This window comes from Lynx rufus, unplaced genomic scaffold, assembly GCF_022079265.1.
Source record: "Lynx rufus isolate CCGP_SWC_20201006 ecotype Redwood Valley unplaced genomic scaffold, mLynRuf1.p SCAF_5, whole genome shotgun sequence".
Taxonomy (NCBI): Eukaryota; Metazoa; Chordata; class Mammalia; order Carnivora; family Felidae; genus Lynx; species Lynx rufus.
In genome coordinates, this window is record NW_025814867.1 from 9,383,549 (window position 1) to 9,409,716 (window position 26,168).

Consider the following 26,168-nt stretch of genomic DNA (forward strand, 5'->3'; position numbering starts at 1 on the left):
TTACAAAGCTGTAATTATCAAGACAGTATGGTACTGGCACAAAAACAGACACACATAGATCTATGAACACAACAGAGAGCCCAGATGGGCCCACAAATGTATGGCCAACTAATCTTCGACAAAGCAGGAAAGAGTATCCAATGGAATAAAGACAGTGTCTTTGGCAAATGGTGCTGGGAGAATGGACAACGACATGCCGAAGAATGAATCTGGACCCCTTTCTTACACCATACACAAAAATAAATTCAAAATGGATGAAAGACCTAAATGTAAGACAGGAAACCATCAGAATCCTAGGGGAGAAAGCAGGCAACCACCTCCTTGACCCTGGCCACAGCAACTTCTTGACATGGCTTACTTGACATGTCTCCTGAGGCAACGGAAACAAAAGCAAAAATGAATTTTTTCTCAAGGTAAAAAGCTTCTGCACACCAAAGGAAACAATCAACAAAACTAAAAGGCAACAGAATGGGAGAAAATATTTGCAAATGACATATCAGACAAAGGGTTAGTATACAAAATCTATAAAGAACTTACCGAACTCAACACCAGAAAAACAAATAACCCAGTATAGAAATGGGCAAAAGACACAAACGCTTTTCCAAAGACATCCAGATGGCTAACAGACACATGAAAAGATACTCAACATCACTCAGCATCAAGGAAATACACATCAAAACCACAATGAGACACCGCCTCACACCTATCAGAATGGCTCAAGTTAACAACTCAGACAACAACAGATGTTGGTGAGGATGCAAAGGGGAACGCTTTAGCACTGCTTGTGGGAATGCAAATTGGTGCAGTAACTCTGGAAAACAGTATGGAGCTTCCTCAAAAAATTAAAAATACAGCTACCCTGTGACCCAGCAATTGCACTACTAGGTGTTTATCCAGAGGATACAAAAATGCTGATTCGGGTGCACGTGGGTGGCTCAGCTGGTTAAGCACCCAACTTCGGCTCAGGTCATGATCTCACAGTTCATGGGATCGAGCCCCGTGTAGGGCTCTGGGCTGACAGCTCAGAGCCTGGAGCCTGCTTCAGATTCCGTGTCCCCCTCTCCTTCTACCTCTCCCCCACTCATGCCCTATCTCTGTCTCAAAAATAAATAAAACATTAAAAAAAATTTTTAATGCTGATTCAGAGGGGGCACATTCACCTCAGTGTTTAAAGCAGCACTATCAACAACGGCCAAAGTATGGAAAGAGCCCAAGTGTCCATCAAGTGATGAATTGATAAAGAAGATACGGTATATACATACAACAGAATATTACTCGGCAATCAAAAACAATGAAATCTTGCCATTCACAATATCTTGGATGGAACCAGAGTATATTATGCTGAGCAAAATAAGTCAGAGAATGGTAAATACCTTAGGTTTTCGCTCATATGTGAAATTTAACAACAAAACAGATGAACATAGGGGAACAGAAGGAAAAAAGAGAGAGGGAGGCAAACTGTAAGAGACTCTTAAATACAGAGAACTGAGGATTGTTGGAAGGGTGGTGGGTTGGAGATGGGCCAAATGGGTGATGGGCATTAAGGAGGGCACTTGTTGGGATGAGAACTGGGTGTTATATTTAAGTGATGAATCACCAAATTATCTTCCTGAAACAAAAAAAACAAAAGCAAAAAGAGAATGTACTCAAGGAAGTGCAACTCGTAATAAAATGTTCATGTCAATAAAAAATAAAAAAGAATCCCAGCAAATCTTGTGGATACTGACAAACTGATTCTAAGGTTTATACAGAGAGGCATAAGATCCAAAATAGCTCACACAACACTTTAGGAGAACAAAGTTGGAGGACTGATAACCCCCGACTTCCAGATTCACTATAAAGCTACAGTTAATCAAGACAGTGTAGTATTAACAAAAGAATAAACAAAAAGGTCAATGAAAGAGAATACAGAAGAAATAGACTCACATGAATAGAATCAAAGATCTATGACAAAGGAGCAAAGGCAGTACAATGGAGCAACGATGGTCTTTTCAACAAATGGTGGTAGCATAATTGCACAACATGAGAAAAAAAAAAGGAATCTAGACACAGATCTTATTCATGTCACAAAAATTCAAAACAGATCAACTTAAGCGTAAAATGCCAAAGTATAAAACTACTACACGTGGGGCGTCTGGGTGGCTCAGTCGGTTGGACATTCGACTTCAGCTCAGGTCATGATCTTGCAGTCTGTGAGTTCGAGCCCTACGTCGGGCTCTGTGCTGACCGCTCAGGGCCTGGAGCCTGCTTTGGATTCTGCATCTCCCTCCGTCTCTGCCCCTCCCCCGCTCGCGCGCGCGCGCTCACGCTCTCTCTCTCTCTCTCTCTCTCTCAAGAATAAACATTAAAAAAAACTTTTTTAATAGAAAAAAATTTTAAACTACTATAAGCTAACAGGAAAAAACCCACATAACTTTAGGTATGGCAATGACCTTTTAGATACAACCATCAAAAGCACAGTCCATGAAAGAAATAATTAATAAGCTGGACTTTATTTAAAATAAAAATTTCTAGGGGCACCTGGGTGGCTCAGTCAGTTAAGCGTCCAACTTCAGCTCTAGTCATGATGTCACAGTTTGTGGGGTCGAGCCCTGCATCCAGCTCTGTGCTGACAGCTCAGAGCCTGGAGCCTGCTTCAGATTCTGTGTCTTCCTCTCTCTCTCTCTCTCTCTCTCTCTGCCCCTCCCCCACTCATACTGTGTGTGTCTCTCTCTCAAAAATAAACGTTAAAAAAATGTCTAATAAAAATTTCTATTCTGCAAAAGATAACATCAAGAGAATGAGAAGATAAGCCAGGACTGGAAGAAATTATTTGCCAAAGACATACTTGATAAAAGACTGTCTTTCAAAATGCACAAAGACCTTTTAAAACTCAACAATAAGAGGGGCACCCGGGTGGCTCCGTCAGCGGAGCGTCCGACCTCGGCCTAGGTCATGATCTTGCTGTTCCCAAGTCTGAGCCCCATGTCGGGCTCTGTGCTGACAGCTCCTGCTTTGGATTCTGTGTCTCCCTGTCTCTGCTCCTCCCACACTCACACTCTGTCTCTCTCAAAAATAAACATTAAAAATTCAACAACAAGAAAACAACCCAATGAAGAAACAAGCCAAAGATCTTAACAACACCTCAACAAAGAAGATAAACAGATGGCAAATAAACCTATGAGCAAATGCTCCACATCATAGGTCATCAGGGAAATGCCAATTAAAACAATATGCCACTACACACCAAGAAGAATGGCCAAAATCCAAAACACTGGCAAAGACCAAACATTAGCAAAGCTATGGAGCAACAGGAACTCTCATTTGTCCCCAGTGGGAATACGAAATGGTAGAGCCCCTTTGGAAGAGGAAGACAATTTGGGAGTTTCTCACAAAACTAAACCTACTCCTAACACACAGTCCAGGAGTCCTGCTCCTTGGTACTTTGGTACTTAGCCACAGGGGTTGAAAGCATATGTCCACACGGTGTTAACAGCAGCTTTATTCACATATTATGCTAAACCTGGAAGCAGCCAGGATGTCCTTCAGTATGTGAATAAACACACTGTGGTACATGCAGACGATGTGCTATTTGGCACTAAAAAGAAAGGAGCTGTCAAGCCATGAAAAGAGATGGAGAAATCTTAAAAAAGCCCATCTGAAGTCCACATAGTGTAGGGTACCAACATCGTAGGATTCCAAGTAGGGATTCTGGAGAAAAGACAAGACTATGGACAAAGTAAAAAGTTGAGCGACGGTCAGAGGGATGAATAGGTGGAACACAGATTTTTAGGGCAATGAAAACACTCTGTATGATCCCATAATGACAATACAGGTCATTATGCATTTGTCCAAATCCATGGAAGGTATAAAACCAAGAGGGAAGTATAAACTATGAATTTTGGGTGATTGTAACATGCCAGTGCAGGTTTAACAATGTAGTTGTAGCAAATGTACCACTCTAGTAGGGGGTGTTGATAATGGGGAAGGCTACGCATGTGTGGAGGCAGGAAGTATAGATCTCTGTACCTTCTTTTAAATGTTGCTGCGAGCCTAAAACTGCTCTAGAAAATAAACTCTTAATAAAAACAAACAGAAAAGGTGAATTTTACAGTATGTGAACTATCTCAACAAAAGGGAGCAAGAAAAGCAAAACAAAATGAAGAGTCAAGAGACAGGAAATCCCACACCCATCCTATAGGAGTTTCAGGAGCAGAAAAAGGACGAAACACAGACGAAGAAATCATAAAGAAATAGGGAAGCTAAAGAAAGGCTGAAGCACTTAAAAAATTGTCAAAGCAAATTAGTAAAATGCAATACGTAGGCACATTCCAGTAAAGTTTTGCAGGCCCGGGATCCAAAGAAAAATGCAGGCACTGAAAAACAAAAATCAAACTACTCCCATGGAAGCAGAGGAAGAAGGTTGGCATCCGAGTCTTAGGGGGTGTGCTGACCGGAGACAGCGAGAAAACTCTGAAGCCCGACATAGGGGTGAGCAAGGCCTGGGGGCACAAGAAGGTCGCATTCAGCCCCCTCTTCCTGAGCCCTAACACTGGACAGAAAGTTCTGAGGAGGCAACGACTACAGAAGCAGAGCCTCTGAGACATCTTAAAAAAAAAAAAAAAAAAAAAAAAAAGACTAATGAAAACAAATGAAATCCAATCAACCAAAAGGTAAAGTAGGGCCAAGAATTCACAAATGAAGAAACGGTATTTAAAAAATTGATGATGACAATTTACTTTATTCAAGTGCCAAACTTAGGCCAAAAATTAGAAAAGTCCTTCCTAAAATTCAAAAGGGTCCCAAAGGACCCCAAACAGGCAAAATAATCTTGAAAAAGAAGAACAAAGTTAGAGGTCTCACGCTTCGTGACTGCACAATTTACTACAAAACTGTGGTAATCAAGACACGGTGGTCCTGGCATAAAGACTGATATATAGACTCATGGGATGGAAGAGACAGCCCTGAAATAAACCCTCACATATTTTGTCAAAGGATTACCGACAAGGATGCCATACCATTCAATGGGGGAAAAGTAGCCCTTTCAACAAATGGTGCTAGGAAAACTGGATATACACGTGCAAAAGAATGAAGTTAGACCCTTACCCAACACTATATACAAAAACTAACTCAAAATGGATCAAAAACCTAAATATAAAAGCTAAAACTATAAAACTCTGAGAAGAAATAAAAAGCTTTAAGACCCTGAATCTGGCAATGATTTCTTGCATATGACATTAAGAGCGCAGGCAACAAAAGAAAAAATGAGAAATCTGGATTTCATCAAAATTTAACTTTTATGCATCAAAGGACACTACCAAGAGTAAAAAAGGCAACCACAGAACAGGAGAAAAAAATTTGCAAGCCATATAATCTGATAAGGGGTTAATATCCAGAATCTATAAAGAACTCTTATTAATCAACAACACACAACAACCCAATTAGAAAATAGGCAAAGGAGGGGCACCAGGGTGGCTCAGTCAGTTAAGCATCCGTCTCTGCATTTTGGTTCAGGTTGTGATCTCAAGGCTTGTGAGTTCGAGCCTGCACTGGGCTCCGTGCTATGCTCCTCTCTCCTCTCTTTCTCTCTCTGCCCCTCCCCCCGCTCACAGATGTGCTCTTTCTCTCAGAATAAGCTTAAAAAAAAAAAGAAAGAAAAAAGAAAAAGAAAATAGGCAAAGGACATGAACAGACTTTTCTCCAAAGAAGACAAACAAATGGCCAATAAGTACGTGAAAAGATGCCCAACATTACTAGTCATTAACAAAATGCAAATCAAAACTATAATGACAGCTTCACACTCATTAGGACAGCTACTATTAAAAAAAAAAATGATGAAGAGGACGTGGAGAAAACTGAACCCTTGTGCACCGCTGGAGGGAATGTAAATTAGTACAGCTGCTGTGGAAAACAGGATATTTACTCAATAAATGAAAAGACAGAATTACCAAATAATCCAATAATTCCATTCCTAGGTATATACCCAAAATAACTGAAAGCAGGGACTCTAACAGATTATTTGTACCCCAATGTTCACAGCAGCATTATTTGCAATAGTACAAGGTAGAAGCAACCCAAATGTCCATCAACAGATGCAAACAAACAAAATGTGGCATAAACATATATTGGATGTTAATCAACATTAAAAAGGAATGACATTCTGATACGTGCTAAACATGGCTGAACTCCGAAAACGTTAAGCTAAGGGAATTAAGCCAGGTACAAAGAGACAATAGAAGATCCCACTTATATTACACACAGAAAAGGCAAATTCATAAAGAGTATTAGAGAGGTTACCAGAACTAGGAGGGGAAAGGGGAGTTACTGTTCGATGAGTAATGGCTTCCGTTTGGGATGATGAAAAAGTTCTGGGAATAGTGGTGATAGTCGCACAACATTGTAAATGTACTTAATACCACTGAATTGCACACTAAAGATACACTAAAGTGGTAAATTTCACATTACGTATATTATGCACATTCCCACAGTTAATCTAGTTTCTTAATTACAATATTATGTATTATTATGTGTGTATCATATACCTTGATAAAGTTTATTGGCAAAGGATACAAAATTTCATAATTATCCACTGTTGAAAGTAAATTTTTTTTATTTAAGTTTATTTATTTTGAGTAAGACAGAGTATGCAGAGGGGGAGAGTGAGGGAAGAGAGAGAAAATCCCAAGCAGGCTCCACACTGTCTGCGCAGAGCCCAATGCGCAGTCTGAACTCATGGACCACAAGAACACAACCTGAGCCAAAACCAAGAGTCGGACACTTAAACGGAGCCACTCAGGCACCCCTCCGCTTTTGAAAAGTCTAACGAGAGCATTTTTATACACACCAAGTGGGAATGCATGTCGATACGGTGTTTGTTAAGAATGTTTTAGGGGCGCCTGGGTGGCGCAGTCGGTTAAGCGTCCGACTTCAGCCAGGTCACGATCTCGCGGTCCGTGAGTTCGAGTCCCGCGTCGGGCTCTGGGCTGATGGCTCGGAGCCTGGAGCCTGTTTCCGGTTCTGTGTCTCCCTCTCTCTCTGCCCCTCCCCCGTTCATGCTCTGTCTCTCTCTGTCCCAAAAATAAATAAACGTTGAAAAAAAAAAAAAATTTTAAAAAAAAAAAAAGAATGTTTTAGCAATTTATCAGAAGTCACAAAACTATTTATTGCCTTCTACTCATTCCTTCTAAGAATCTGCCATAAAGGGAAAAAGAGAAAACAAACATGCACCAACAGTTAAGCACAAAAATGTTCACCAGCATATTATTTGCAGTGTTATAGTATCATCCAAAAATAGGGAACAGGGTAAATTAAATGATTAGGCACTCATAGCAGACAAGAAAAGGCGTACCCTGAAAAAAAAAACTTAAATATTTAATGACATTAAAAAATATTATGTCAAAAGGGGAAGAGAAACCAAATTCTGTGTTATTCTGTTTTGTTTTCCTATATGCTAAAAAAAGCCAAGGAATAAACATACCCGTTTCAACAGTGATGGTCAATCCCCCAGCTAAGGACCCTACATGCTATTAAGGTGATACGACCTGGGTCAGAGAAGGTGATACGACCTGGGTCAGAGAAGGCCTCACTGAAGGAACTGGCGTCTGAATGGACAAAGACAATAAATGAAGGTTCCAAGCAGAGGATGTGTCCACCTTAGTTTTTATCATTTTCCTCAAACACAAGCTGTTTTACAATTAAGCTTCAAGCTAAAAAATAGGGGGAAACAACAGTACTTGGAAAAGATTAAAAAAGGTTTTGTTTCCCCCCCAACAACACAACAAGTCAGCAGGGGGCACCCCAGTCAAGAATGTAAGTTGTAGCTCAAGTGCTCGGTTTTGTTGGCTTTTCGGTGAGCACGCCGCAAACCTTCTCAAAGTTTTACACACTCAAAAAAGCCTAAAAATCCTAGTTGCAATGCCAGGTTTTACCTTGGGAAAGTGACCCTAGAAGATGCATAACAAAAATTATCCAAGAAAGGATTTTGTGAATACCTCGTTTCCCACAAATTTTGCCAGCAAAGGATAATTGCTATCTTACCATCATTACCACGTTGCACAAAACCTTTCACCTTCATGTCTTCATGTGCTTCTCTAACAGTAAGATAAACAGGCTTGATAATATCAAATACAACCACTGCAGCCTCCACACCCCAACATTTACTACCTACCCAGGAAGAATCAGGCACTATGCAAGGCATTTCATATATTTATCTCATTCCGTTTTTTTAAGCTTCTTTATTTTGAGAGAGACAGAGGCAGAAACAGAATCCCAAGCAGGCTCCACGCTGTCAGTGTGTAGCCCGACGTGGGGCGTGATCCCATGATCCATGACATCATGACCTGAGCTGAAATCAAGATGCTTAACCCACTCAGCCACCCAGGCACCCCTCAAAATTCAGTTAACAAGAATCTATGAGGTAGATATGCTATCCCCATTTTACAGTTGAGGAAACTGAGGCTCAGCACTTACGGCAGTTGCCCAGGGGGCAGATCTGTGATCCACACCCAGGTCTGTGAATCGGAAACCCATGCGATTTCATCACCCCACACAGACTCTTCGCGAAGTAGAGACTCAGAAAAAAGTAATCATCTGGCCAGGTCTCCCTGGCAACTGGAAACCAGAGCCTTCCAACACTTTACCTAATGGTATGCTGTCTGCATACTGAACAAGTATATCATACACTTCTATCAGGGGTTTACAGAGCATAATACCATTAGATTTTAAATAACATCATAAGGGAGTCAGGCATTACGCCAGAGAAAGATGCAGTGGCAAGGGAAAACTCCGCAGCAAGAACTAAAACAGGGATCAAAAGTAAAGTATCTGATCAAGAATACGCCAAAGAGTAACAGTAACAAAGTTTCCAGGTATAGTTCATAGAATCCTAGGATTGGAGTGTAAGGCCTATTCCGAAATCTTTTTAAACTTACAGTTGGGATGCCTATAGAAATTGCCAAGGATTCACAGTAATGATTACTTCAGTACATAAGTACTTAGGACCATGTGCTTTTGATAAACACGTATGTTGTAATGACTTACAATAACGAAGAATAATTTACTTAAATATAAATGTTACTTACATATCCCAGTTTGGAGCTATTCGCAAATGCTGGATTAGTAAATGGAACTAGAATAAAAGAATAAAACAAGATGTACATTTCCTTCATGAAATAACACAGAAAGTGACTGCTAAGTTAAATCAGACCTGTATACAATTGAAATGTGAATCCTGCATTAGGAGATAATCAATTACTCAGGAAGATGCAAAAGCACTGAACACACAAGATAAAAATAAACACTAAGAACATTACTTTGTTTCTCCTACCCAGTTACATTCCATAAACGTGCCCCCACGCCCGCGTTGCTCCCAAACACACACCAAGCACCAAACAAGTAACCTCAATACTATCTTGGAAGCAAACAAATTTAAATTTTTTCAAGCCAGTTCCCCAATGCCCCAATGCCCCAGACCCTGTAACCCCTTTCTGAGGAAGACTTCAAAAGCTCTACCAAACTCCTGTGGTTTTACCGATGGCCAAGACAGTCCAAGAAAATATTTGCAGGGGAAAAAGAAAGAAAAGCCTTAGAGACTCTGGGTCTCCTATCAGAGTGATATCAGAAATCTCGGGAGTTTGCCAGGTCAACCCAGGAAAGCAGGCCTTGTTCCACATGGGCAGCTCATTCTGGCAGCTGATGACCAGGTCTAATGTCTTAAGATTTCAGATATGAAAAATATCTTACAATTATTACAAGTTAAAATAAAACGCAAGCCAGAGTATAACAAAAGAAAAAGTTCAAGATCACCGTCTACTCAACTTCTTTCGGATCTAACGACTGGACAAAATTCTGGCAAACCTGTAATCTTGATAAATCTTTTTCTTTTCTTTTCACTGCACCTAAATCAAATGAGTATTTTAGCACTGATGTTTTAATCTTAATAGAAACACGAAAGCTACACGCCAAAGGCAGGCTGCCAGGACCACGAAAGGAGACTTCACAACTGAACTACCCACCAGAGGTGAATGGAGGAGGCGCGTGGCCACCTCCCGGTGTCCAGTCACGACACACAAATAGCAAAGGAGGTTCAGCTTGGCTCGCGAGGCCCCCGTGCTCTTCTCAGTGGAGTCGATCTGTGAGCACACCTGCTGCAAAAAGTCGTTCCAGTCTTGGTCTTTTAGAAATGCTAATTTATCCACTGGAGAGGAAAGAACAAATTAAAAGTGGGTATCAGGTAAAAAAAAAAAAAAAATTGCTGAAAACACTACAAGAGAAATAAAAAACGGAAAGCAGAATTTCAGCAGCTGAGGACAAAGGCAATCATAAATTTACAATGTCAAAACCATAAAGTCCGGGGCGCCTGGGTGGCTCAGTCGGTTAAGCGTCCGACTTCAGCTCAGGTCATGATCTCGCGGACCGTGAGTTCAAGCCCCGCATCAGGCTCTGTGCTGACCGCTCAGAGCCTGGAGCCTGCTTCGGATTCTGTGTCTCCCTCTCTCTCTGACCCTCCCCCGTTCATGCTCTGTCTCTGTCTCAAAAATAAATAAACGTTAAAAACAAAAAAAAATTAAAAAAAAAAAACCATAAAGTCCTCCAAAGAGGACACTACTTTTATTTATTCTTCTAGATTCCTCTCCTTTTCTACCCATGGACCCCTTTTCTCTAAGTGAATGGAAAACCACCTTTAAAAGATGCCTAAAGGAGAATCATCCTGCAACCGAGATTTTAACAAAATACTCAAGAAAGTTGTATTACAAAAAAGCAAGTGATAGCCTTCGTATAAATAAAGCGATCTAGCTGTAAAATGTTGGAAAAGCTAAGAATTGTGCAGTTGTTAAAAAGTTCCAGGGGCGCCTGGGTGGCGCAGTCGGTTAAGCGTCCAACTTCAGCCAGGTCACGATCTCGCGGTCCGTGAGTTCGAGCCCCACGTCGGGCTCTGGGCTGATGGCTCAGAGCCTGGAGCCTGTTTCCGATTCTGTGTCTCCCTCTCTCTCTGCCCCTCCCCCGTTCATGCTCTGTCTCTCTCTGTCCCAAAAATAAAATAAACGTTGAAAAAAAAATTTAAAAAAAATAAAATAAAATAATAAATAAATAAATAAATAAATAAATAAATAAATAAAAAAGTTCCAATGAAATGACTGTTAAACGTAACAGGTTAATACAGTAGTTGAAATCCTCTGGGAGATCCAAGCCCAAACCATATACAAACAGAAAACAAAAATGGGCAATTAGATGCCATCCAAAATGACCACAGTTTTGGCTAATTTCCATCTTTGAATAAAATAAGCAGTAATAATAATTTCCTAAAATAACTCAGAGTAAAGAGGAAAAGGGAAGGACTATTATTTTGAAATAATACTCCTCTAAGGTTGGCTCTATTTGGCACTGTATATTTAAATTCAAATGTTTTATTTTGAATTTACTTTGATTTGATATGAAATCCTGGATTATACTCCAGCGATGATGAAGAATGTTTTTCTAGATCTAGTTTACCAGCTTAAAATAGATTTTATCATACAAAATACATCAAAGTTTAAGGTGTAAACAAATTTCTGATGCTCACCCCACATAAGACTTCCCATTAGGTGAAAGGAAACCGAACCCATCTTCTTTGAGTATCTTCATTCCCACACCCTCTCCACAAAAGTAAACCATCTGACCCCATTGTCAACTCCCTAGAGTAGAGTCTCAATTCTTCGTTGTGGTCTCCGACGCTCTGTACCCACAAGAACACCATAAATGTTGGAAATCCAATGGGCTCTACAAGAGGGAAGGGCAAGAGAAGGGCCCGCACAGCTTTACGGGAACGTTCACTTCCACAGGGGTACAGGGCAGCCAGACTCAGCTTGGCATGGTCAAAGGATGGCACAAATGGATTACAGGTTGTTTGCAATGCACACAGCACTACCCCAAGAATACAGCCAGTTGGCAAGAAAACAGGAATGTAGCTATTCATAAATAAATAAAATCTTCCATTTGTTTTTTTTTTTTTCAACGTTTATTTATTTTTGGGACAGAGAGAGACAGAGCATGAACGGGGGAGGGGCAGAGAGAGAGGGAGACACAGAATCGGAAACAGGCTCCAGGCTCTGAGCCATCAGCCCGGAGCCCGACGCGGGGCTCGAACTCCCGGACCGCGAGATCGTGACCTGGCTGAAGTCGGACGCTTAACCGACTGCGCCACCCAGGCGCCCCATTTGGTTTAAAAAAGCAGGCGGGGGGGGGGGGGGTGGGGGCGCGCTGAGTGGCTCTGACTCTTGGGTTTCAGCTCAGGTCATGATCTCACGGTTTGTGCATTGAAGCCCCACATTGGGCTTCTCGATGATGGCACGGAGCCTGCTTGGGATTCTCTCTCTCTCCTGTCTCTCTCTCTGCCCCTCCCCTGTTCACATGCTCTGTCTCTAAAAAAACTTAAAACAAAACTCCATTTGCTGTTACAGGTCTTATTTATATCTGTCTGCCAAGAGTCTATGTGTTTGACAAGCGCTTTGTAATCCTACCTGAATATGCTGGTAGATGCAGTATCTTTGGATCAAATTTAATTGGTGGTTGTTTCATTATCTGTGGTTGGAAAAAAGAAAAAAAACCTTTTAAAGATGGCTTCTGAGACATATCGGTCTCCTGACATAACTCCAATTGTCAGGTTATAAATCAAGGAAGACAGAAAAGAACACTACAAAACCTGTCACCCAAAAGAAAAAGAATTCAACAGTGCCCTTTCTAATTAAAATATGGAAACACTGGGGCACCTGGGTGGCGCAGTCGGTTGAGCATCCGACTTCAGCCAGGTCACGATCTCGCGGTCCGTGAGTTCGAGCCCCGCATCGGGCTCCGGGCTGATGGCTCAGAGCCTGGAGCCTGTTTCCGATTCTGTGTCTCCCTCTCTCTCTGCCCCTCCCCCGTTCATGCTCTGTCTCTCTCTGTCCCAAAAAGAAATAAACGTTAAAAAAAAATTTTTTTTAAAATATGCAAACACCATAAGCACTTGTTTATAAAAACAAGATCATTTTGAGGCACCTGGCTCAGTCAGTAGACCATGAGACTTTTGATCTTGAGATCAGGAGTTCCAGCCCCACAACGAGGGCAGAGTTTACTTTAAATAAACAAAGTTTCGTGGAAAAAGAAGCACTTTATCTTGGCTTACTCTTAAGCTCATCAACCTCTAGGTAGAAATTTAGTCATTCAGGGGCACCTGGGTGGGTGGCTCAGTCGGCTAAGCATCCGACTCTTCGGTTTTGGCTCAGGTCATGATCTCACGGTTTCCTGAGTTCAAGCCCCACGTGGAGCTCTGCGCTGACAGTGTGGAGCCTGCTTGGAGGTCTCTCTCTCCCCCCTCTCTCTCTGCCCCTCCCTGCTCATGCTGTCTTGGTCTCTCTCAAAATAAATAAACTTAAAAAAAAAAAAAAAGAAAGAAAGAAATTTAGTCATTCAACAAATATTTACTGGGTCCCTGTAAGGGTGAGGCACTATGCTAAGTGCTAAGGGGGATACAAATATATAAAAGACATGATCGTACAGTCAGAGAGTGGATACTCTGGGAAGATAAACATGTTAAATGCCAAAAAAAAAAAAATTCAACAATGCAAAATGGGCAGGACGTAACTATAGACAGAACATTTCACAGGAATTTTTCTAACACATTAGAGAATGCAGCAAGCACTCAGGCTGACAAGGCTTATGGAAGAACCAGAAGGAGGGCTCAGGTTTTAAAGAATAAGAATTTCATGGTTGAATTCGAGAACACACTATTCCAGGAAGATGTAATCAGCATGAATAGGAAAGCACACAATTTTTTTTAAGAAACTGGAAAAATGGGTAGTTAGATCCATGAGTTTGGAACAGCCAGGGTACTTTCACCTCGACAGTTTTAATTTAAAAATTCAACCGTCATTTCTATATCTAACATCTCCAAAACCTCTTTATAGAGCATTTTAAAAAGCTTTGCTGGTGGTTTTCTTGCCAAAAATGCATAACCTCCTCCATGTTAATCATGAGAAACACTTGGAAAAACCCAGGTTGAGGGACAGCCTACAAAATACCTGGTAAGTACTCTTCAAATATGAAAGCCACGAAGGCCAAGGAAAAACTAAGAAATTACAAGGCCATGAAAGACAAGGACAGAAGGTAACAGAAAAAGGCCTAACAGCAAAGTGGAACAAGAGACCCTAGAAGAGAAAAAGGACATCAGTGGTACGAGTGGTAAAATTCAAATAAATTCGGTAATTTAGTTAACACCGTACCAATGTTAGTTCCCGGCTTTGCTAACCATACTATGGTCCCGTGAGATGCTAACATCAGAGAAAGCTGGGTAAAAAGTACACGAGAACTCTGTTTTTGAACCTTTTCTGTATATGTAAAATTAGAAGTTTAAAAAAAAATTTTGACTAAGGCTGCCCTAAAACAAGTAAGTATGGTTAGAAAAAGAAATAAAGAAACAGAACCTTGTCAAAACACATTACAAACTGTTCTTAGAAGGTCCACTGGGAAAATGACCCATTTCACATTAAATCTGGCATGATATACAGTTACTCTGTCAGATAGTTGAACTCATAAAAAGAATTAGCTCCATTATGAAAAATAGCTGGGTAATCTGTATTAAATGTTAAACACAGAATCCAAAGCAGGTTCCAGACTCCCAGCTGTCAGCACAGAGCCCGACACAGGGCTCGAACTCACGAACCATAAGATCATGCACGCCCTGAGCTGAAGCTGGCCACTTACCAATTGAGCCACCCAGGCACCCCAGAACCCATTTGTTCTACATTAATGTTCCCCAAAGAAATGGGGGGAAATGGTCATAAATCAAAACAGAAAAGACATTTTAAAAAGAAAATTAAAATACAGAATAGGTAATACAGAGGGACTGAGAGGTTGATTTTTTTTCTTAACAATACTCATCATCCCCTGGCGATACAGAGGTATATTCCAAGAGACGTGAAGCAACAAAAATCACGCCGGGTATGAAGTGCACCGTGAACCATGACTCCCCAAGCCCCCAGTGTCCCCCCGCCATCTGGCCTGCAGTCCTGAGCACCCGCTAGTCTCTTTGTGACCTGCCCACCCACCCCAGCAGGGGGAGCAGTGCTCACTCACATCTGCCTTCCTGACACATCCAAGACTAGAGTGGTTGGAGAAATTCATTCGAGAATGTATAGAGAAACAAAAGGAATGAGGACTAAGGTCTGAGGTCTAGAAGCCCATGGACTGAGGGGAGGCAGAGCCGATGCAGAAGAGGAAGAAATTCAGCACTCAGTGAAGGGTCAAGTAACACAGGAAGAGGAGAGGGTCACACACAGGGTGGGCGTCAGAAGTGTAGACGTGTGGCACACGTGAAATAAAAGGAGACGTGAGGAACAGCAAAGAAAAGAAAGCCAACAGTATCTGGAATGAAGGTATCACCAGGATTTCAGCCCTCTAAATAAAGTCTAAATAAAGCTCAGCCCTCAGCTGTTAGGGCATCTTTCCCCACCTTTGGGTTGTCGATAATTGGGGTGATGACAAGATCAGAGTCTGTGTAGATAAGCTCTCTCATCTGGGATTCCAGGTCCTGCTGACTCAGGTGTTCACTTGCAATCTGAAATAAGAACAAAAATGAGGCTTTGTTTCTGTGACTTACTCCAGAGCTTTTAAGAACTGGGCTAATAAGACCCTGAGTAAGACACCACTGGAAGGGTCACCTGTATCTATGGACCTCAGGTTGCTATTCAAAACACTTCCAGAGACCGTCTTCTTTGATCTTCAAAATCCTCAGTTCTATGCATCATCATTCTCATTGTTACAGAAGGAAAAAACAAAGGTCAAAGTAACCAATTTGTTCACATTTACCACAAAGGCTGGTTAGTTAGAACCAGAAAACAGATCTTCTATAGTTTGATGTTTCAGCTACAATGAGGCAAACTTGTTTTTCAATTACCAGGATGGTTTTTATCATTCATCCACTCGACACTCACCAATTTATTCTGCTTTACAAAATATTCAGTATTTTGAATAAAGCTAAAACTACAGCATAAAGGAATTTCAAGATCAAATACTAACCCTCTACCTAAGCATTAAACACCTCTATCTTTATAAAAGCTAACGTGGACAGGGGCGCCTGGGTGGCTCAGTCAGTTGAGCGTCCGGCTTCAGCTCAGATCATGACCTCACGGTTCCTGAGTTTGAGTCCTGCATCGGGCTCTGTGCTCACAGCTTGGAGCCTGGAGCCTGCTTCGGATTCTGTGTCTCTCTCGGCCCCTCCCATGCTCACACTCTCTCTCTCTCAAATATAAACATTAAAAAAAAAAAAGTTTCAAATAATAATAAAAGCTAAAGTAGAGTTAACACATAATGAAAATGAGTAACCATATTTGAGATTTTTCTTTGTGTTCTACTTAAACATAACTCTCATTCCTAGTGTGATGCCACCTTAGGACTTCACATCAGACCAAAAAAAAAAAAAAAAAAAGTGGATTTATGCTTTAACAACTTCCACTGAGGCAGCTCTTCCTGCCCATGGAGCCTATCCCCGTGCTTTAATAAAAACACCTCTTTGGGGGGGGGGGGGGAACTTCCACTGAAACACTGACCAACAAACAGAACAAAACAGAAAAAACAAAACAAAACAGTGAAGTGAAAAATGAGGAAATTCTCCAAAACTGAGGCGAGAGCATGACTAAAGGAATAATTAGCTAACTAGGTTCTTGGAAACAAGACCACCCCTTTACAACTTAGAAAACAGACTTATCAAAAAACACATGAAGAATAAGGAGGAACTTGGTAAAACAAAGAATTTAATGTTTAAAAGCATGGACATTTAAGACAGAAAGACTTCAAAGAAATGTCAACATGAATGAACTAAAAACATATTAATATAAGAATTAGTGGGGCGCCTGGGTGGCTCAGTCGGTTAAGCGGCCAACTTCGGCTCAGGTCATGATCTCGCGGTCCGTGAGTTCGAGCCCCGCGTCGGGCTCTGTGCTGCCAGCTCAGAGCCTGAAGCCTGTTACAGATTCTGTGTCTCCCTCTCTCTGACCCTCCCCCATTCATGCTCTGTCTCTCTCTGTCTCAAAAATAAATAAACATTAAAAAAAAAATTTTTTTTAAATAAAAGAATTAGTAAGGTAGACCAATTAGAAATGTATATATAAAAATTAATTTCCTATATATAAATGAAACATAAGCACAGTTAACAGAGTCTAAAAATGAAATACCCACTCACAACAGCAAAATAAAATATAATTCTCAGGAATAAAGTAAGTGATCAAACACTGCAATCATAAAATTATGTTCCCTTGTTTGAAAATGAACATGTATGTATAGACTCAAATAGAGATATCAAAATATAACCAGTGGTTACCCTGGATAATAAAGTTACAAGTAGTTTTCCTTTGTCCTCTTGTACATTTTCCAAGTTTTCTACAATTATAAAGATTTTGTAATTGAATAAAAAAATCACTTAAAAAATTATACAAGATAAACTCTCATATATTACTTATACAATTACTGCTTGACTATTCTCAATAAAACGATTAAGTGCACTCCTCTACAGTAACCATGGCCAGAAGAGACTCAACATCTGTTACATTTCAAAATGCATTTTTGGGGGCACCCAGGTGGTTCAGTTGGTTGAGCATCCAACTCTTGGTAACAGCTCAGGTCATGATCCCAGGTCGTGGGATCAAGCTCTGGGTTGGACTCAGCACTGAGCATGGGGTCTGCTTAGGATTCTCTCCCTCTTCCCTCCACCACTTCCCTACTCACACTCTCGCTCTAAAAATAAATAAAATAAAATAAAATGCATTTGTACTGTTACACAATTTTCCCTCACATATAACTAACATACAAACGGATCCTAAAATTCACATGGAAATGCAAGGGACCCAGAGTAGCCAAAACAACCTTGAAAAAGGACAAAATTGGAAGAATCATACCTCCTAACTTCAAAACTTACTAAAAAGCTACAGTGATCAAGAGTAGCCAGTTAGTTACCATGCGACGAGCATGAAGAAAGATGCAGAGATCAACAGAACAGAGAGTCCAGAAAGGCCCTCACCTTTACGGCCAATTGATAGTCAACAAGAACGCCAGGACAATGAACTGGGAAAGAACAGTCTTCTCAACAAATGGTGCTGAGACAAATGGAAATCCACACGCCAAACAATGAAGCTGAACCCTCTACCTCATGCCGTGTACAAAAATTAACTCAAATGGATTTCAGACCTAAAGAGCTAAGCGCAGACATAAACTTTTGTGACCCTGGAGGAGGCCACGGCTTCTAAATTACGACACCAGAAGCGTAAGCAACAACACACACACAAAAAAAATAATTTGAACTACATCAAAATTAAGAACTTCTGTGCTTCAGGTGCCAGGATGGCTTAGTCAGTTGAGCAGCCGACCCTTGACTTCAGGTCAGGTAATGATGGAGTTCTCTCTCTCCCTCTGCCCCTCTCCCCCACGTGTACGTGCTCTTGCTCTCCCTCTCTCTCTCAAATAAAAAATAAATAAATAAAAATAAACACTGTCGTGCTTCAAAGGACACCACTGAAAAACAGAATCCATGGGGCGCCTGGGTGGCTCAGTCGGTGGGCGTCCGACTTCAGCTCAGGTCACGATCTCGCGGTCCGTGAGTTCGAGCCCCGCGTCGGGCTCTGGGCTGGTGGCTCGGAGCCTGGAGCCTGCTTTGGATTCTGTGTCTCCCTCTCTCTCTGCCCCTCCCCCTTTCATGCTCTGTCTCTCTCCGTCCCAAAAATAAATAAATGTTGAAAAAAAAAATTTAAAAAAAGAAAAACAGAATCCACAGAGTGGAAGATTTATAAATCACATACCTAGAATACATAAAGAATTCCTTACAACTCAATAAATGAGCAAAGATTTGAAAAGACATTCTTTCAGGCGTGCCTGGGTGACTCAGTCGGTTGAGCATCCGACTTCAGCTCAGGTCATGATCTCACAGTTTGTGGGTTCGAGCCCCGCGTCGGGCTCTGTGCCGACTGCTTGCTCAGAGCCTGAAGCCTGCTTCAGATTCTGTGTCTCCTTCTCTTTCTGCCCCTCCCCCGCTCATGCTTTGTCTCACTGTTTCTCAAAAATAAATAAAATGTAAAAAAAAAAAAAAAAAGACAAGACATTCTTTCAAAGGAGATATACAAATGGCCCATAAGCACATGAAAAGATGCTCAATAAAATCAGCCATGCAAATCAAAACTAGGTATAATTTCACACCTCCTCGTCTGGCTATAATGCAGCATTATCCACAATGGCCCGAAGGCTGAAGCAACCCGAGTGGCCAAAGATGGGTGCGTGGATAAACACAATGCGGTACCTACACACAACGCAGTATTATTCAGCCTGAAAAGGGAATGGAATTCTGACACACGGTAGACCTTGAACACATCGTGCTAAGTGCAACAGGCCAGACACAAAAGGGCTGGTTTTGTACGGTTCCACTTACAGGAGACTACCGGGCACAGAGGCAGGAAGTAGACCAGCGGCTGCCCCGGCTGGGAGGAAAGGAGGTGGGGAGCCATTGTTCAGTGGGCACAGCGTCTCAATGTGGGGTGATGAAACAGTTCTGGAGACGGAGAGTGAGGACGGTGGCACAAAAATGGGAATGTACTTAACATCACAGAACTGTACCACTAAAAAACAGTTAAATGGTAAGTTCTATGCAACATGTATTTTACCACGATTAGGAAAAAAGACAGTAACTAGTTTCGTTAGAGATGGGTAAAAACCGGAAGCCTCACACGCCGCTAGTGAGACTGTAAAACGGCCCAGCTGCCTTGAAAACCAGCCTGGCGGTTCTTTGGAAGGTTTAACAGAGTTCGCACACGATGCCACAATTACACTCCTGCAGGTATAAGGCGAAACTCAAGGCAGGCCCGCTCAAAACGCTGTACGCAAACATTCACAGCAGCATTGTTCACGACAGCCAAAAGGTGGAAACACAACCCAAATGCCCACCAACTGATGAATGGAAAAATGTGGTACATACAACCAATTATCTGGCAATAAAAAGGAACACAGTACTGATACACTGTGTTATCTGAAAAAAGCCAGTCACAAAAAAGGACCTATTGTGTTATTTCATTCATTTGCAACGTCCAGAAGAGACAAATTTATCAAGAGAGCAAGATTAGTGGCTGCCTAGGGTGAGAGGGAAGAGAAACGGAGGGGACGGGACGGGAGTGACTGCGAATAGGGATGGCATGTCCCTGTGGGAGGCGAGTGTTCTCAGAATGACTGTGGTGGTGGCTACGTGCCTGGGAATATGCACAAAGCCCCCGACCCATACACTCTAAGTGGTGAATTAAATGGGATGTCGATCAGATGTTACTGAGGCTGTTACCAAAAAAATAACTATGAAACAATGCTCTCGTAGGAGTACTTACCAGAAAAAGAGAGTGATAAAGAAGGTGACTTAATTGCAAATTTTGTCATTACGATCATAGTTTGGACATCAACTTGGAACTATTCTTCTGAGTCTCCCTGCTCACCTTGGTCAAAGGAGAAGCCTTCTGTGGTGAATGTTGGGTCCTATCCTCACCAGGACTTAGTCCGACCGCACTGCTAGTTCTCGGAGTCGGGCGAGAACTGGAAAATACATACCGGTCAACATTATTCAGAGTGCAGAAACTCTATCCTGTTTACTATTATCTGGGAAAAAACACATCTCACGATAAAATGGTAGAATGTCAAGATTCTGGGTGATCTCATAAATTTAAACTCTAATTTCTGTTTATACAACACCCTTTTTGCAAATATTTCTAGTTTCCTGGCTAATTTATTATTTATTTATAGCACCTATGCTATATACAGTATTTTCTATTTTAACCAGAAACCTTAAAACATTGATTTTTATTTTTATTTTATTTTTTTTTTTTTTTAAGTAGGCCCCATGCCCAGCACAGAGCCCAATGCAGGGCCTGAACTCATGACCCCAAGATCAAGACCGGAGCTGAGATGAAGAGTCAGATGTCCAACTGACTAAGCTACTCAGACACTCTTGATTTTATTATTTTTTTAAATGCCTGCTCGTATCAGCAGGATTGACTTAGTAATATAGATGAGACAGTCTACAAAGGATGGAAAATATTTACAATTCTATTTCAGAAAATGTTTGTTATGGAAAATCATCTTGGTATCTATTTAAGATAAGGAACAAGTTATAATCTGTATCTATGTTTAATGATTCCTCCTGTACTTAAAAATGCTGGTCAGGGGCACCTGGGTGGCTCAGTCGGTTAAGAATCTGACTTCAGTTCAGGTCATGATCTCACAGTTCGTAAGTTCGAGCCCCGCATCCGGATCTGTGCTGATGGCTCAGGGCCTGGAGCCTGCTTCAGATTCTGTGTCTCCCTCTCTCTGCACCTCTCCTGCTCACACTCTGCGTGTATGCCTCTTTCTCTCAAAAATAAACAAACATTAAGAAATTAAAGAATGCTGGTCATGCTCTGTGGGTAACTCCATTACTCCTGGGTCTCCGATTTGGAGTTTTTCACATATTAAGAAATTTTTCCACTGAGATCATTAGGGTCTTTTTTTTATGTTTATATTTATGTTTTGTTTTTTTTTTTTTACATTTTTGTCTCTTTCACTCATCTGTTTTTAGTCATTCATTAAACAAGTAGTTTAACTCACGAAGTATGCCAAAGATTGTACAAAGTTTTTTAAAAAACTGAATTAATGCCTAGAATGTATATAGATAAATTCAATATACTTTATATTTCCATAGGGTAAGACAAGTCAGGAAATTTTAGTTCATTGTTATAACCCATCATTAAATAAAACTATTTATGTATAGGACCAAAACTATAAATACAACACTTGACGTTTACATGTTAAAATTTTAAATACATTGCTCTTAATTATAGTAAAATGCCATTCTGTTCTCTTTAAAATTACTTCAATGATTACAGTATTAAAAAACATTATTTAAGTCTCCACATAAAACAACATTTAACATGGCATGCCTGGGTGGCTCAATCGATTAAGCATCCAACTTGGGCTTAGGTCACGATCTCATGGTTTGGGAGTTTGAGCCCCACATCGGGCTCTCTGCTGTCAGCACAGAACTGCTTCAGATCCTCTGCTCCCCCCTTCTGTCTCTCGAAAATAAACATTTTTCTAAAAATTTTTTATATAAAAAAAATTAACAAAAACACAACCTGTTCTTTCCTCAAAGTATTCAATAAAGAAGCTTGAGTGCTGAAATTTCACATTTAATTCTATTTGAAGGGCAAGTAAAAATGAGGAGGTTTTAACCCTTATAAATAGGAAAGACAGGTGGTTTGGTTAAAAACTTTTTTAAATTTTTTTCTAACGTTTATTATTTTTGAGAGACAGACAAAGCACAAGCCGGCAGAGGAACAGAGAGAGAGGGAGACACAGAATCCCAAGCAGGCTCCAGGCCCTGAGCTGTCAGCACAGAGCCCGACGCGAGGCTCGAACCCACAAACTCTGAGATCATGACCTGAGCCTAAGTCAGATGCTTAACCAGTTGAGCCACCCAGGCACCCCTGGTTTGGTTAAAAACGTTTAAAAATGCACAGCCACATCAACATTCCATTGGCCAGCACTTAACACGAACTTCAAAAGCAGACTGATACGGAATTCGGCATTCACATCCCTGCGCTTTATCTCTGGGGAACACGGTTGGCCAGCAGGACAACAGATGCTTTAAGAAGACCTGACTGTCATCACGCAGGGATTCCTTACTGCTGTCATCTTACATACCTCAGAAGAAACATGGACTCATTCGGTTGACCCCCAACCGTACTTTTAGGCCGCAACTCAGCTGGATTTTCTGTGGCAGGACAGAAAAAACATTACGTGTAAAGAACCAAAAATACCATGAGCAGGGCATGATGCAAGCAGAAACTTAAAGAGAATGGTAGCAAAAACTAGAATTTCTCAGAAACGGCACCCTCAGCAGCAAGAACGTGCTCCAGGAAAGGCTCACCTAGTCTGAAAGAGTGACTCGGTCGCTGACCACTCTTGTCCCCCTTGGCTCGTCCACTTGGCTTCAAAACCTCCTTGGAATCCTGGGTCTCAGAATGCTCCGTCACTTTTCCGCTGCTCAACAGGAGAAAGCCAACACAATCAAACTTATTTTTGAGCTTTCTATAGTATTCTGTGTGGAACAAGAGGTTGGAAAAGTTCATGAAATTACACGTACCATCTGGCAAAGCCATGGAGTTAGAGAAGCATGGTCACTGAGTAGCTAAAGTGAGCACTTACTATACGCAAGGCTTTGTACCGTCTATGAATCTTATCAGTGAGAAATAAGTGGCAGATCGGGCAAGTAAACCAGAGCCCCTAAGTTTATAAGTACCAGTAACCGGGCAGTGAACTTCCCTCTTATTTTTCCCCTTCCAGTATTGCCTGGCCTCGACTCCAAGGCACTGAGTACAGACAAAAGAGCCTCTAAGAGAAGCCTTCTATTTCTGTTCTAAGAAACAGGAAAGGGGACCCCTTATAGGTCAGGACAGAGGAAATGCCATGGTTTAATTTTTTTTTTCCTTTTTCCATTTTATTCTATCCCTGCTACCAGGTAACCCTGCAGCAGCTAGCTGGGAACAGCAGCAGCTCCTAGCCAGTGGCTCGAACTCACAGAGGGGCATCTTCTGTAGCCAGAGAGTTATGATCTTAAGAACAGGAGGCAAGTCCCTACCGTCCTGTTCTTTTTCCTCCTCTCTCGCTGTCCTCCTGCCACTTGGCCCCAAACACATCCAGCAAGACACAAAACCTATAATACACCACGACTAAGTGGGGCTTATTGTGGGACTGCAAGGCTGGCTCAATATTTGAAAACCACAGTCTAAAGAAAAAAAACCACATGATCTTATCAACCGATACAAAAAGGCATCTGACAAAATTCAAAACTCGAATTCAGATTCGAACTGAAGAAGGGCAGCTACATGAACCTCCAACTCATCGTACTTAATGGTCAAAGGCTGAGTGCTTTCATCTCAAAAGGCAGAAACTAGGCCAAGAGGTTCATTTTCATCACTCCTGATTCAGTGCCTTACTGAAAAAGTCCTAGCAAGGGCCATAAGGCAAGAAAAGAAACCAAAGGCACAGAGATTAACAAGGAAGAGGACACACCAAGGTCAGAGGTCTTCTGTGCCTTGCAGACCCTGGAGGACCACGACCAGAGCCCCGCTTTCTATGAGTCCCCACAGAGCAAAACACAATGGTAGGAGCGTGGTTGAGTCTCACTGGACCAGAGAAACCCAAGTTTGAGAGAGACCTTAAATAGAATATTTAGGAGAGACCTTCTCTATCCAACATGCTGAATTTGCCGAGATGAGAACCAAGAATCATACAACCATTCACCACTGAATAAGCTGACCGGGGCAGGGCGGTGGGGGGGGGGGGGGATGGGGAGGGTCAATTATCGGGCCCTGATTCAACCACTCCTCACCTTGTTCTTAATGCCATCCCTTTTTTAAGTGTCCTGGGCTAAGAAGATTTTATAATAAAAACGAGGTATATTAGTCAGAATGAGACAGGAGCTAGGTTATGCTGTGGTAGCCTGCAACCCACAAATCCTTGTGGCTTAGAATGTCATGTCTTCCTCATGCACACAGCCACTAAAGGCTGGCAAGGAAGCTATGCCCATCACAGTCACTAAAGACCCAGCCCGACAGCAACTCCATTTGGACACTGTCTTCCCGGGGCGCCTGAGTGGCGCAGTCGGTTAAGCGTCCGACTTCAGCCAGGTCACGATCTCGCGGTCCGTGAGTTCGAGCCCTGCGTCAGGCTCTGGGCTGATGGCTCAGAGCCTGGAGCCTGTTTCCGATTCTGTGTCTCCCTCTCTCTCTGCCCCTCCCCCGTTCATGCTCTGTCTCTCTCTGTCCCAAAAATAAATAAAAAAAAAAAAAAAAAAAAAAAAAACGTTGGACACTGTCTTCCCAATTACCTCATGAGGAGGAAGCAGTGTGGCCAATCTCATACTGGCTCTTCAAGCGTCTATGCAGAACGAACACACATCACTTCTATTCCCATTTCATTAACCAAAGCAAGTCACGTGACCATGCCTGACTCAAGAGGGGGGAAGGAGATCCCACCATGTGATTGCAAGGTGGGAAGTGAGTTATAGTTGATGAACAGAACTAATGACCACCATACTCAATCACTGACTGGAGAAGAAACAACTGATCGGAAAAATGAGCAAAATCGCAAACACGTAAGGTCATGACTAAACTCTTCAAGCACACTTGAACAAATGCTTGATTTTCTCCTAGTATGAAAACAGACAAATTTACATCATTGACGCTGCATTATTAGAACAGTAATCAGTATGGTCACCTGATAACCACGTCCCCCCCCACACAAAGGTAAGCTTATACACTACCTGACGATGGAATCCTCAGTGCTCGATTCATCATCTCTCCTAACGAAAGCATCCTTCCAAAATGAATGCTGCAATAGGCCTGCCCAAGTTAATCTAGACAAAACATAAATGTTAAAATTCTTTTCACGTGATTTACCATGCATAGTTCCCAAGTCATGTCCCAATTACATATATCAGATTTTATAGTTTATAAATTTCTCCATTCAAATGTACCTCCGCAATTCTTTCATACTTTACTTGCATTTTAGTATACAATTAATCTCTTAGCAACACGCAAAAAATAATTCTGAAGCCTTAAATGGTACAGAATGAAAGAGTCTAAAAACTCAGTGTTGGTTCATATTGCATGGAGCCTGATGAAAACATTTTGGGTTCTCAAAAGAGTCTATGAAAGGAGCCTATAATTAGCTTAAAATTTTATTTACCATTTTTTAAATTATAGTTACTGTTCCTTTCCCCCCCCCCCCCCGCACCAAGTGAGAGTGTGATCAGAGGAGGGAGACAGAGAGAGAGAGAGAAAGACAGACAGACAGACAGACAGGGGAACAGAAGATCCAAAGAGGGCTTCTGCGCTGACAACAGCAAGCCCGATGCAGGGCTCAAACTCAAACCCTGAGGTCACAACCCGCGCCCAAGTCACGACCAAGTCAGACGCTCAACCACGTGAGCCACCTAGGTGCCCCATTAGCTTAACATTTTTAAGGAAATGTAACAGATATTATCAATCTATAATTCTATCATCCTTTATTCTAACTACCCTACCTGTTTCATGACTTTCATTTTTGGGACTTCACTTTTAGAATTTCATTCAGAAATAAACAAGAAAATCAACCTCACGATTTTACACAGTCACGCG

The 26,168-nt window shown here is 41.6% G+C and overlaps 1 protein-coding gene across 1 annotated transcript in view; it reads right to left on the reverse strand.

Moving 5' to 3' along the window:
- The window catches only part of ULK4 (unc-51 like kinase 4), a 566,226-nt gene that overhangs the window by 526,299 nt on the left and 13,759 nt on the right, over positions 1 to 26,168 (reverse strand). The window contains exons 5-12 of the mRNA XM_047099606.1: positions 25,313 to 25,405; positions 22,916 to 23,028; positions 22,690 to 22,759; positions 20,451 to 20,547; positions 15,446 to 15,550; positions 12,477 to 12,537; positions 9,993 to 10,174; positions 9,060 to 9,106 (exon numbers count right to left, since the gene is read on the reverse strand). Of these exons, the coding sequence (XP_046955562.1) occupies positions 9,060 to 9,106; positions 9,993 to 10,174; positions 12,477 to 12,537; positions 15,446 to 15,550; positions 20,451 to 20,547; positions 22,690 to 22,759; positions 22,916 to 23,028; positions 25,313 to 25,405 (768 nt within the window). The remainder of the gene's footprint in view (positions 1 to 9,059; positions 9,107 to 9,992; positions 10,175 to 12,476; positions 12,538 to 15,445; positions 15,551 to 20,450; positions 20,548 to 22,689; positions 22,760 to 22,915; positions 23,029 to 25,312; positions 25,406 to 26,168) is intronic.